General features: G+C 54.1%; 4 protein-coding genes across 4 annotated transcripts; 2 read left to right on the top strand and 2 right to left on the bottom strand.

Annotated features, from left to right (window-relative positions):
* Positions 1-270: 270 nt before the first annotated feature.
* N7474_003856 (putative YT521-B-like splicing factor) lies at positions 271-2273 on the top strand (the record flags this gene model as incomplete). The annotated part of the gene is made up of 4 exons (XM_057195271.1): positions 271-379; positions 439-1110; positions 1169-1722; positions 1773-2273. The coding sequence occupies 4 exons, from the start codon at positions 271-273 to the stop codon at positions 2271-2273; spliced, it is 1836 nt and encodes a 611-aa protein (XP_057052667.1).
* A 753-nt stretch (positions 2274-3026) lies between these two features.
* Positions 3027-3851, top strand: N7474_003857 (uncharacterized protein; the record flags this gene model as incomplete). Its single annotated transcript, XM_057195272.1, has 1 exon — positions 3027-3851. One exon carries the CDS (start codon positions 3027-3029, stop codon positions 3849-3851), a length of 825 nt encoding a protein of 274 aa, XP_057052668.1.
* Positions 3852-4334: 483 nt separating this feature from the next.
* On the bottom strand, positions 4335-6276 carry N7474_003858 (sugar porter family MFS transporter; the record flags this gene model as incomplete). The annotated part of the gene is made up of 4 exons (XM_057195273.1): positions 4335-5084; positions 5155-5578; positions 5641-5897; positions 5968-6276. 4 exons carry the CDS (start codon positions 6274-6276, stop codon positions 4335-4337), a joined length of 1740 nt encoding a protein of 579 aa, XP_057052669.1.
* An 823-nt stretch (positions 6277-7099) lies between these two features.
* On the bottom strand, positions 7100-13107 carry stt4 (1-phosphatidylinositol 4-kinase STT4; the record flags this gene model as incomplete). Its single annotated transcript, XM_057195274.1, has 5 exons — positions 7100-8665; positions 8715-9531; positions 9582-12823; positions 12872-13049; positions 13100-13107. The coding sequence occupies 5 exons, from the start codon at positions 13105-13107 to the stop codon at positions 7100-7102; spliced, it is 5811 nt and encodes a 1936-aa protein (XP_057052670.1).
* Between the last annotated feature and the right edge of the window lie 382 nt (positions 13108-13489).

Consider the following 13489-nt stretch of genomic DNA (forward strand, 5'->3'; position numbering starts at 1 on the left):
TTTCTTACGACCTACCTTCTCGGTCACCCCTTTTGACGAGACTGCGATTATGGATTTTTATTGACAAACTGTGATTTCCAGCAGCACTCTCTCGGGGTCTCTTCTCTTCGTCCGTGTCCGATTTCGTTCAAACTCGTGCGCATCGCAACAAAATCTGCCGTTTGAACATAGAGGTCCCGGGTAGTCCCCAGCCAAGCAGTGATAAAGACAGGGAGTGCGTTCCGCAGCGTCATCCCAGTGTCTGTTTTTCACTGAGAAGAGCCGGTCCCCATGGGAGATGTACCTCCAGGGACGGTCGATACATCTCCAAGGGTTGCAGATACGACAGCCCCTGTATCCAACCCGCCAAATGCGTCAACGAGGCCAACTCACGCGCCTGGTAAGTCTCCTTGCCCAAATGGTGAGATATTCAATACTGACTTGACTGCTTTACTATAGGTTCAACCAGTGCCAGTCAACCCTCCCGGCCGGCCAATGTCGGCCGTCACTCCAGTCCCAAGGGAGGGAGGGGACATGGACAATACGGACACTCGCCGACACCTTTGAACATGAACCATATGGGCTACACCCTACCAAGCCCTCCGTCGCAGGCATCACCATTCGAACAGCAACATTCGCCACACCATTACATCCCCTCGATCCACCCCCGAGGCGCCATATACCCCATGCAGCCGATGGGGCCCTATCCTGGGCCGAATACCGGTGGTAGTGTACCGTATGCCGTTCCTTATGCGCCATCGTACCCGCCATACGGCGTTCCTCAGCACCCAGGCTCGCCTATTCAGCATGGTAGTGCAAACTATCAACCCTATGGGCCAGTACAGCCTGGCCCTGGTCCGGGGCCGATGCCCGTTTATGGTTCTGGATATTACCCACAAACGCCATACACAGCGCCGTTCGGACAGGGGGGTCATGTTGCCGGTGTTCCCATGCAGTCGCAGTCTGGGCTTCCACCTTACCAAGTTGGCCCAAGCAGTTCTCCAGTGACTGACCCGACTGTACGAAAGGACGCTGGGAAAACACCTGCGGACTTGGAGTACGATGTCGCCAAAACAATTGTCGACGGCTCGAACCCTAAGAAGTCGGTGCAGGCTCAATCTCATCTTACAGGTACGTGGAGACGTCAGAAGGCTTTGGGACGATATTTTGTGCTGACCAAATCTTATAGCAGGGATTCTCTCCTCTCCTACCTCGACACCTAACCGTCCCGGCACCCCCCGAGGACCACCCCGCAAACCCAAACAGTCCGGTCATGCCCTTTGGGTGGGCAATCTCCCGACGGGCACCAGCGTGATCGACCTCAAGGACCACTTCGCGCAGGATGCTACCGAAGACATTGAGAGCGTGTTCCTGATCTCCAAGAGCAACTGCGCGTTTGTAAACTACAAATCTGCGACTGCCTGTGCTATGGCGTTACAGCGATTCCACGACTCCCGGTTTCAGGGCGTTCGCCTTGTCTGTCGGTTGCGCAAGGGTTTCACTGTTCCTGGTTCCGCTGCCCCAGTGCATGCAGACGATGTTCTGACGACGACTTTGCCCGGCCCTGAAAATCGGGGCGCGTCCGAAGCTGTTTCCACAGGGCCGCAGGACCCACCGACCCGCATGCCCGAGCGATACTTTGTTGTCAAGAGTCTAACGGTGGAAGACCTCGAAATGAGCAAGCAGAGTGGTATCTGGGCCACGCAGAACCATAACGAGGCGAGCTTGAACCGGGCCTACGAGGTGCGTTTAATTCTTTTCTTGCTATCAACCCCTCCACTAACCCACTATAGACCAGCGACAACGTCTACCTGATCTTCTCCGCCAACAAGTCCGGCGAGTATTTCGGATATGCGCGGATGATGTCGCCCATCAACGACGACGAAGCGTCAGCATTGGAGGTGCCCACCCGCCCAGAACCACTACCCAGCAGCGCACCCGACGAGATGGACGTGACCCTGACGGCCGCGACAGCCACGGCGCCCAAGGGTCGAATCATCGACGACTCGGCGCGGGGCACGATCTTCTGGGAGGTCGAGTCGTCGGGCGATGAGCTAGATACGCGCAGTGAGCCCAGCGTGGTGGCCGAGGCCGAGGAGGAGGGCCAGTCGTTTGGCAAGCCCTTCCGTATCCAGTGGCTATCGACGGAACGGGTGCCGTTCCATCGTACGCGCGGGCTGCGCAATCCCTGGAACGCCAACCGGGAGGTGAAGATCGCGCGCGACGGGACCGAGATCGAACCGGCGATCGGCCGTAAGCTGGCGCAGCTGTTCCACCTGCCGCCGAGGCCATAATCCGTATAGTGTTAGTGTTCTAGAGTTATGTTGAGGGCAGCCATAAAAATATACTATTCCTGCTGCTGTTATAATAATCATGTGTAAGCCATACTAGTAGTAGCTCACTAATGTCGGCGGGGAACCCAGTCGTAGATAGTGGAGAACAATCCGGGGTGAGCATCATCGACTCCATCCAATCAATAATCAATCATCTTCTGCTCCCGCACTTTCCTTCTCTCTCTTCCTTCACTCCCTCCCTCCTTCACATGTGCTTAGCTGTAAGTCCCTTGTCTCTTCCTCCTTCCATCGCTCTCTTTCTCTTTCTTTTTTCTTCGATTCACACATACACTCACTCTCTCTGTATACCCCTGTTGATACTTCTGCCTACCCACCACCTCCCTTCAGTGGCACCACCTCCCTTCCCCTGCTTTTCCCTTCCCAAACACTCCTTCCATCCATCCCAACTTACCGTTTCTCTCTAGATTCCATCATCCCACTACCTCCCAATCTCCTCTTCTCCAAATCTCCATTGATTGGACTATCCAGACCCGAGCGACTCTTGACGTCACCCACACACGACCGTCCGCGTAAGACAAGCGACACATTGCAGCTTCATTGTGCTGCTTTTGGCCTTTGTCCAGAACATACGGCCTTTCTCTCCATCGGCTTCAGCTCCATGCGAAGGGCGGCGAGTCCGTCCGAGCTCAGCCTCCTCTGCCTGAACCCCCCACACGCCTGCCTCTCATAACTGAATTTCACCGATCCACCACCATGTCCGACGATCGCTCGACCTCCCCCATCTCCGTCCCCAATTCCCAGTCTCGCCAGCGGCGAGGCTCCCTGGGCGCCACCTTCACCGACCTCTTTGCGAAGCAGAGCAACCCACCCCCCGCGAGCGGCCCCCAGGCGACCGGATCCAACGGCCAGGCCAACCATCAGCGCCGGCTGTCGATTTCAACCCTTGGCCTGTCCGGCTCGCCGACCCAGACCTCCGCTTTTGGAAATGCCTTCCGCCGGGGCAGCCTGTCGAGCTCCATGGGCTCCAACGCCCCCAACGGCGAGGATGCCGTGGGCGAAGATGCAGAGAGTGCATCCCCCGGCGCGACGCCCAGCTCACCGTTCGCACGACGGGTCTCCTTCGGCGCCCAGGCGCTGCGGGAGGCTCGCACAGGAAGCATTGGCAATGGTAGATATCCCCCACCACCCGGGCAGCCGGCCAAAGCAGCCCGAGCCAGCGGGTCCTCGCCCGGCTCGGCGTCGGTCCGCAGCCCACCCCGCTCCCCTGCCGCTGCTGCAAGTACAAACACAGTTGCTTTCCAGGATGAGAGATCTAACGCATCGCGCCGGCCTACAGGCGAAGGCTTCAACTGGACTGAGGCGCTCCGCTCGCGTGCCGAGCGCGCCCCGTCCATCGGTGGCCCCATCTCCCCGCCGGGTCCGCAGGGTCAGTCGGCGATCCGTCAGCCGGGCCAGCATCAGCGAGCGGCTTCTGTCGCCACTATGGAGCAGCCCGTTCGGGAAATGCCCAAGCAGCCTAAGCAGAATAAGCCGGATTTCTTCCAGGAGAAGATCCTTCGCGGTGACTTTATGGATTAACCCAGGATGACCGAACTGGTCATTCCTTGTCGGTGTGTGCCAAAAGTTCTACTACGATTACAACATTGATGATTGTACTCTATCCACATCCATAGTTGTTTCTGTCTGCTTTGCCCCGTCGATTTCTTGCTGGTCTTTCTTTCGCGTTTGAGGAGAATATTGGGACAGGGAATCAGAATGAGTCTATTTGGGTCGGTTGATTGAATTGCAACCGATGATCCGGCGCCGTTTCTTTTGTTTCTGTTGGTTCTCATTGCGGTCGTGTTTCCTTTCATCAGTTCCATCCTGGAGATGCGTCATTGCTGTTTCTTTGCCTGTACTTCCTGATATATGAATAGCCAAATTGACATGACAGATATCTACTACTTCCATAGTTATCACGATCGCTCGAGATCTGATCTCTGTGCAGGGATAGGTATATATACACATGCACTTGCCAACGTTATATACCACCACCACCACTCTCCTCGTCCTTTTCATAAATCAGGTCGCCGTTGATGGACCTGTCCCGGGATTCTCCGCATGGTCATGCACCGGTGCGCCGCCCTCCGTACTCTTCTTGGCTGCCGCCTCCGTTTCGTCCTTGTCATATTGTTTTGCGACGCGACGATCCATAAGCTGATCCGTCGTGAGCCGCTCCTCCGGCGCCGGCGGCGTCCAGTTACTGCTCTTCCACGGCGGCACGTGCATGACATACATCATATCCATCTCCTCAAGGGTCTTATCCTTACCCTCAATAACGAAGAAATAAACCACCAGCACAGCGATGAACAAGCACCCGGCAAACACATACCCATAGGCAAAGTCGATATCGCCCGTGATAAACGGCGTGAAGAACCCAATCAGGAAATTCCACAGCCAGTTCGACGCCGTCGCCATCGCCATCGCCCGCGCGCGATAGCGAGAGGGATACAACTCCGCCACAATCGCCCACACCATGGGACCCCAGGTCATTGCGAATCCTGTGATAAACAGACAGGCAAACACGACGAGTGCCTTTCCCGCGCCGGGTGTTCTCTGCGGGTTTTGCACATCTAGGGAGAAGTGGCCCACCGATGCGAAGACCATGAAGCAGATGAACATCCAGATGCCGCCGCAGATTAGAGACTTGCGGCGGCCGAAATGCTCAATTATGTACAGCCCGCCGAAGGTCGTGCCGAAGTTCACTCCGCCGAGAATCATCTGCGTCACGTATGAGTTGTTGATGCCGGCACCTTTGAAGATCACCGTTCCCTACATAGGAAATGGGTCAGTTAGAGGAACCTAGCCTAATATTCAGAGAGAGGGAGAGAGAGAGACATACATAGTAGAAGAAGTAGTTGGCACCGGTCAGCTGCTGCAGCATTTGAAGCACAACACCAAGCGCAATGCGATAGGGCATGCGGGGCGCCTGGAACATCTCGACCCAGCCATATATGCCACCGCGGGTGCCCTTCTCGGCCTCAAGCTGCTCCTCGATTTCAAGCACTTCGTGCACAATAACCCGGTGGTGCTCGGAGACACCGTATAGCTTCGACATGGTACTCTTCGCCCGTTCGATGCGGCCATGCCGATAATCGTACCGAGGGCTCTCTGGGAAAAAGATGATTCCCAGACCGAGTAGATTAGCCCAGAAGAAGGTGATACCCAGCGTAATCCGCCAGGAGGCCGTGCTATCCATCTTCTCCGTGCCGAAGTTAATGCAGTAGGCGACGAAGATGCCCAGTGTGACGAATAGTTGGTACGAGCTGGATCCGTCAGTGGTCACCCCTGATGGCAATTCCTCAATAAAATATATTTCTTGACTTACCACACCATGGCGCCACGGATGTGTCGCGGCGAAACCTCACCCTGGTACATGGGGACTAGCAGCGAGCAGGCGCCCACGCCAAACCCCGTCACAAAGCGGCCCATCATGAACTGGTACCATTTCCCAGACGGCGACGAGATCTGGATAATGAGGCCAACGTCCAGAATAATGCACCAGAAGGCAATGGACCACTTGCGGCCAATGCGATCTGCCAATGGGCCGGCAATGAGAGCACCGATTAGGGTTCCAATCGACAACTAATCAGACAATGTGAGCCCAGAAAGAGACCAAAACGAAGTCGACGTCCAATTAAATGCATATACATACCAAGGAAACAATCAGCCCCGAGCGAACATTGCTAAACGTATACGAACCATCACTCTGCAATTGGCCGAAGCGATGCTTGAAGTTCTTCATATCGAGAAACCCTGAGATCTGACCCGTGTCGTAGCCGAAGATGATACCACCAATCGACACGAACGCGCCCAGGACCACAGAGCGCCATGTGACGAAGGGGACTTTTGACTCGTCGAACGAGCTGCTGCGTCGTTTCTCATTGTCGACCGAGTTCCCCGATAGATCGGTCAAGGGCGGGGAGTCATTGTTCTGCTTGTGTCTATTGAAGAACGACGCCATGGTAACTTTGGCCTTGACTAACTGGACTGGACTGGACTGGACGAATGGGACTGAAAAAAGAAGAGTCGAATCTGGAAATCTCCGGTAATGCAATTGATGCCAATTGAGGTGTGAAGCAAAGCATTTGTCTACGAGATCCACCCCCCAACTGGCCCCGGGCTCTCGTTATATGGAACCCAAGACGCGATCTTGAAATCATAGGTCATAGGTCGCCACAATGCCATCAGCTCTAATTCCACGGGTGAAATTGAACCCGTCATTGACCGCGGTACCGTCATGGCTCGCGATGTTGTTTAGGCCTGGGCATAGTCGACTAACTATAGGTACCTCAAACACCCCCTTTCCCGCGCGGCCAGGCCCGGTAAGCCACAATTTAATTTCCCCTAATGAGCTATTTCCGATCTTTCTGTCCATCCTTTGGTGGCTTACAATTGCATTTTCGAGCTCAGTGGCTTCAATCCAGGGTGTTGGAGTGAATCCGGCAGTGCGCGGGAGTCGTTTACGTCAATCAGCATGAGCGACAGATCTTCCGATCCTCCCGGGGGGTTTCCACTCGGGATTCCACTCGGGATTCCACTCGGGATTCCACTCGGGAGTTCTCTCGGGATTTCAGTCGGCCGAAGAAAAGGGCTTGGGGGTACAATAGACATTATATGCGGCGTGGTAGTGTAGTAGTCGGGCGGGTGGTGGGTGTGCGGTGGAACAGTAGGTGAGGCAACGACGAAGTCATACTCAATTATTGAACTATGGCATGGTAAAAGAAAAAAAACAATAAGAAAACAATAAATAACGAAGTGACCAAAAAGAAAAAGGTAAGAACAGATTAGTACGGGATACCGTTGGTCATCAACTGGAACTGATCGTATCCCTTAGTCGAGACGCTCATGTACGACTTCTTGACGAGTTCGCGCATGTACTCAGCGGCCTCCCTCTCGCTCTTATCCAGGACGAACCGGTCACGGAAGTTCTTCAGAGTTTCCGGCTTGAAACACGGCAGACCGCTATCTAGCATCAGAGCCACAATGTGCGACAACTTGGTGCTGTATGGCCGCGAGGCCAGGAACGCCTTGACAGCCAAGGATTCAAACCACTTGTAGGCCTGTGTGTTCGTTGGGTCCTTCGAGTGGCCGCCTCTGGGCAGGCTGCCGCCGGCGTGGTGCGCCGGGTTCTGCGTGCCGCTCATGACGGCCACCATCTCCGAGGTCAGTTTGAAGGGTGCGCGCTCAAACCGCACGCCACCGGGCGCAATGTCGAAGCAGAAGCCGAAGTCAATGTGGATGATGTGGCCTGCATCGTCGACCATGATGTTTCCGTTGTGGCGGTCCTTGAACTGCAGGAGGTAGGTAATGACGGAATACGCCGCCATACTCTTGACGAAGTTGGTGCGGGCCTCCTGGAATCGTATGGAGTCCTCTCCGCCGTACTTGGACACGAAGTAGTCGTAGAGCCCGTTCACAGCCTCGCGTCCAAGCATGTCTCGAGAGATGGAATTGGGCAACACGTCGATGACACCACAGCCCGGTGCCGTGGAGGTCACTCGGTACGGGAAGACCCAGACATCCAAGCCAACGCTAGAGAAGATGCTCCGGAAGGCCGCGATCATCTGCAGGGCGAGCATGTCTTGACGACAGTCATCACCCACTTTGAAAATGGCCGATTGCCAGATTTCGTAGGTCTCCTGGTTCGACTCCGAGGATTTGGCGGTCAACTGTCGGTCCTCCGGTCCATGAGCACCGGCGGTGGAATCGGTCGAGGCATCCAGGACCGGCCGTGTTTTCTGGATTCGGAAAGTTGCCATGTATGGCGCCTTTGCGTGACTCTGGAGCGGCTTGCCCGATTTGCGATCAATGCCAACAACGACGCCGTCAGGGTTGCTAGGAAGATAGACCCCGACCTCCACCTTGATCTTGCGCAGTTCTTCCTCAATCTTTTCCTTCTTCTCGGGCTTACTCTTCTTAATGTATGGGCGGAGCTTGCCAGAGATATCTGTGATCTCGTTGAAGAACGAGAACTCTCTTTCATAGAACTCACGCTCTTCGAGGGAGAAGCTGCCAATCAGGGTCTCAATGAATCGATCCAGTGTCGGTTTGAGAGGATCTGGCACTTGGGATTCCTCATCCTTGTAGGAGTTGGCCTTCATATTCCAGATCACCTGGTGTGCGAACAATTGAGACAGTTTGGCCGTTTCAAGGATATAGCGCTCGACATAACCCAAAGCATCATATCGGAGGGCCTGGACCAGCTGTGGAACAAAGTAGAAGCGAACATCGATGGAATGATGTTCCAAAGCTCGCATGGCATACTGCAAAATGAATGGGTGATTTCCGTAAGCAGGCAGGAAGTAAGTCAGCGCTTCGGTGGGGTTGACTGGCGCCCAGAACAACAGGTACTGTTTATGATTAGCTGGAGCTAGCACTACACGAAGGACGAAAACAAACCTTCAGTTGGAAATTAACGTCCGAAGACAATGACGAGTCGAACATGATCTCAAGAGCACTCGGCTCGCCAATGACCTTTTCGGGGAAATTGAGGATCAACCACCGAATTTCAGTCTGCAACTTTGCGGAGGGGAAACGAGCAGCAAGCTGGATTGCCAACCCTGGACTCTCTGCCCAAGCAAGGCGGATAAAAGATGCGAGCCCTTCTGCATTCTTGCTTCCGCTGCTATGCTTCTTTTCAGGCTCTAGAGGAGCGAGCCAGACTCGAAGGCGTGATCGTTCATTCTCGATGAAAATCTGAACAAGCTCTTGCTTCGCCTGCAAGGACTTGTACGACCCGCGACCACTCACGGCGATGTTTGCCACGCCGCGCAACAGAGACAAAACATCTCCGAGAATTTTATCCTCGGATTTGATCTGCAGTCGATTGCCTCCAAAAGACCATCGTGGCGGGTGCTTGAACCAACCGAGAGCAGCTGAGAGAATCTGGTCTTTGAGCTTCCAGGCCGCACCGCTGTTTCGAGGAGTGAGGTGCCTCAATATTCTCAATCCGAAGAGAACGATACGGAAATGCACTTCCCTGGCCAGAGGGTGGCCCTTGCTCTTCGAAAGACCCGCAGCGGTGCTGCTGACTAGGCGAATGGCCAGCTGCTGATCCTGCAGGTTGCCCAGGCGGATAGCACTGAAGTGGCTTTCAAAGAATTGAAGAACACGCAAGTGTGGCGAAAGCGTACTCTGAGCCTTCTCCTGCTTCCGCAACATCAGAGCCTTATCTGTTGGCAAAAGCTCAATATTGGTATACAGCGGGTCCATGTATCTGCAATAATCAGCAATTCCGAATCAAACCCTACCAGAAGAGAGACTTACCCAAACGATGGATCAAACAACCCTTTCCGGCGCTGTATGCTCCTTTCCCATGCCTCAATCACTTCTGTCAGGATGCGTGGCTCCGTGCTTGGGTTCTCATGAATGACTCCAAGCCAAAGGGAGACTCCCAGCTTGATCGTATCTTTTGTAAAAATCTGGAATGGCAAAGCTACCAGATAGTGAATGACAGAGAGCCGAGGCTTGCTGGTACCGCAAATGAGGCCGGCGGCTTGTCGTAGGGTATCTCTGACTTCAGCGAGAGGAATTTCAATCCCCTCGATGCTTCGTTCATAGAGACGGGAGAGCTTGTACTCCAAATCTCCGACAGACGGCGCGAGAAGCTGCATCCCAGGTTTACGGCCAAAGTTCATAGAGAGGCCCCCATCCCCTGGGGACATATCTGGACGTCTATACTTTTGGCGCGTTGTATACAGCGCCATAAAATCAGATGCGACATTAACGTTAATGCTCTCGTGGTCGATAGATCCGAGTCGGGGGTCACTTTGCGGGATGAGGGATCCCATTTCCAGTGCAAACGAACGACCCAGTGCAACATGGCCGTATCCGCCATCATCATCGTACTCGCTGAGATATGTCTGGAGCAACCCCTTGATATCCAACGGGGCAATGTTCAAGACGCTTGTGACCCATGCCCTGGCTCGTTCCAGGAATCGGTTCAAAGTTGTCTTTCTCAGCGCGTAGTTATCAGACAAGTCCACCCTGACTATGCCCATAGGCGAAACCAGTGAAGGCTGCCACTCAAACTCGTCAAGTTCTCCTTGGAGGCATGATGACCACATCACGGTCAAGATTTCAAGCAAAGCGAAGAGGGATTGCTTCTCACACAGCGCAGAAGGGCATTCCCGGATGATCTTGTCAGCACATAGCACTGCGATGCTCTGAACTCGTTCAATGCGATGGCAGCATGCCACCAGGAACTCAGCCAGTTGATTCGATAAGTACGAGGCCGAAAAATCGTCATGTTCTCCGGAAAGGGTGAGGAACAAGTAGGACTTGACCCCTTTTTCTGCAATAGCGTTCATACACATGACCATCTCCGGGGTAACTAGGGCTGGGTCAAGGAAATAGCTCAGGATTCTAGTGCAGTTCCCAGATACTGCACGAAGACTCTCAACGAGCAGCACGGCATTGAGAAAGATGGCTCGCGGATAGTCGAGACGCTTGATGTCCGATTCACGACCAGGCAGTTCAGAAATAAGAGTCTTTTTTAGCTCCGTCATTCGCTGGGGCCCCGAGCCCCGTCTGAGCACCGTGTTAAGTTCCACGTCACTCTCTAAAGACTCCATACGGTCTTCAGCAAGCAACGATGGAGAGTATTTCGCCAGCAGCCGGAGCTCCTTCCAATGGGCCTCGGCAATTTTCGAATTGAGAGAAATTCCGTGGATGGCGATGTTGAACCATGCATCGCGGAATAACGATGTGATAGATTCGTCGTAATCGCCTGCAGACTCGGACAGTCCTGAGGACACAAGCAATGCCAACGGTTTCAACAGGGGAGTAATGTCGCTAGGCGCGAAAATAATTTCCTTGTGGCGTTCAGTCTCCAGATCGGGAACATCGCCCTTGTTGACAATGCTCTCCAGCAGATGAATCAGGTAAAGCCTGCGGAGAGGTGAATGGCGCTCCAGGTTCACAGAGAGGGACGACATAGCACATTGGACGGCGTGGAGAATCACGTCCAAGCTTTTGCTAACCCCATCATCATAGATTCGAGTATAGAATTTGAGCAGAAGCTGAAACTCAGCCTGTCCGCTGCTTAAAGCAAGCACGGCAGTTTCTTGGATGATGTAGGCATCCACAGCCATATTGATCTTACCCACTTTTTGCAGAAGCATGGACTGCGCTAGGGCACTGATCTTGTCGTCTTCACAACTATTTGCAATTGTCACGATGGCATGAACGACGTTCCTGTGAGTGATCGTGTCTTCGTCACCATCGACATGGAGAGAGATCAGGCTCTCATTCTTCTGTCCGTGAGCGAGTTGATCCCTGTCTACATTGGGACTGGGGCTCAGCGCATTGCCCAGAGAGTAAAGCGTGGTGATCACGGCGTCCTCGGAGAGAATTCCTACCACCTGAGCCAAGCACCGGGCGGCTACGGCGACGACAGACCCGGTCGATACGCCACTCTGAATCAAGAACCGCAGAAGACTCTTTCTCCCCAGGGACGCGCCATTGGAAGACATCCTTGCCAGGATTGCGGTGCATTTCAGAGTGATCACGGCCAGCTCCGTGCATGCCATCTGGTTGGCATCGACCATGGTATCCTCAAGCCAGGACAGGAGAGTGTCATTGTTGGCTGCGTCTTCACCAAGGACCACGCAGTTCAAAAAGCCAATCAACGCGCATCCTTTCACCGAGAAAGCAAGCCGCTGCTGCCACGGCGAGCCTACTTTGAGGTAATCCGAACCATCCTCGAGCAAGTGAATCTCTTCGCTGATAATGTCGGTGATCCGCTCAACCAAAGCTCTGTCTGTCTCGTCGTAGCTCTTGGCAATGCCGACACCGTTCATGTAATCGTCGAGGAGCTGGTCATCCGACAGGGTTTGCAGACCGATCAGAGATGCCGCGCAAGACTTGACAAACCGCATGAAGCCCTCTTGTACGAGCATCGCGCTCAGCGGGCGGCCGTGGGCGGCATATCGTCTGGTGTACTTTCTCCAGTTCTTGAATGCGTTGTCAGCGGAACTCGTGTTCCGGATGGTGGAGGAAGCCGTCTCGATTGCAATCATGAACGACTCCGACAACATGGCCCGCATGTGATCGACGATTTGGAGCTTCTCAATGGCATTCCAGACACTGGTGAACTTTGACGCGGCGTCCAAAAAGCCAACCAAAGAGACTGCAACCGACAAGATTGTCATAGACTCGTGCACAACACCCTTTGAACCAGACTCGGATTTCGAATACGAGAAGGGCGTGGCGACCTTGACCGCCGCAGCGCAATTGTTCAGGTACGCATTGGCCGCATCCACGGCTATCTTCCGCAGAGACTGGTGTCTAGTGGCCAACGACAGAAGACCGAGAGTCAGGTTGTAGGTGAGAGCCTCCGAAGGGGACGGCTTTACGCTCTGAAGGAAGGGGGACGGCCGAAATAGCTGGCTGTGGGATTCAGGCAAGTATTTCGAGAGCTGAAAAGCCAGTCGCGAGGCGTGTTCAGGCTCGTTCACCGACGAGGCGGCCTTGCTGAGGGCGAGAAGGACATCGAGTTCACGAATTCCCTATTGATGTCAGTTTCACTGGTGAGAGTTCCAGTCTGGCACACACACCATTGGCACTCGGGATGCTGGAGCCTTGTCGCGCAAGACTCCATTGAGAGCTCCATCCTGGCGGGTCGGGCGCGACTGCTGGGCGAGGCGCTCCAGTTCGGAACCATCGCGGGCAGGCGACTTGACGGCCAAGGTCGCGAGTTTCTCCAGGGCAGAGCGCCTGATACCTGCAGCAACCCTGATTTGGTCAGTCAGCAGCAAACAACCGAAGGAACAAGAGAAGCATACCCGTCCATTATGAGTGAGGCTGGTGGGGGGGCGGTTGGTGTTTGGAAGAAGAAAAAAGTCCGGGGAAGGAGGGAACGATTTCAGGGGATTGCACGTGTCGGACGAAGCCTAGGTCCGACAGCTGCTGTGTACCGAGCATACGGTTTATCGGAGCATTGGATGTTATATGATATTATATGATAATATTATTATTATTATTGGATTAGCCCATACTATTCTTCAAGTCTGGATAGCTTAAGTTAGTTGACTAGGTGGTGTGCTAGCTTACTTAGCTGAGCTCTATGTGATGGATTGTTGTCTCAGTTTTGTTTGTTGAGCCTCATTGCGTCCTTCCTCTCCAGACCCTCTTTCTTTCGCTCTCATTTGTCCCTTCCAGCCACACACTCTTCG

The sequence above is a fragment of the Penicillium riverlandense genome (assembly GCF_028828495.1).
Source record: "Penicillium riverlandense strain IBT 135883 chromosome Unknown utg000003l_segment0_segment0, whole genome shotgun sequence".
Taxonomy (NCBI): domain Eukaryota; kingdom Fungi; phylum Ascomycota; class Eurotiomycetes; order Eurotiales; family Aspergillaceae; genus Penicillium; species Penicillium riverlandense.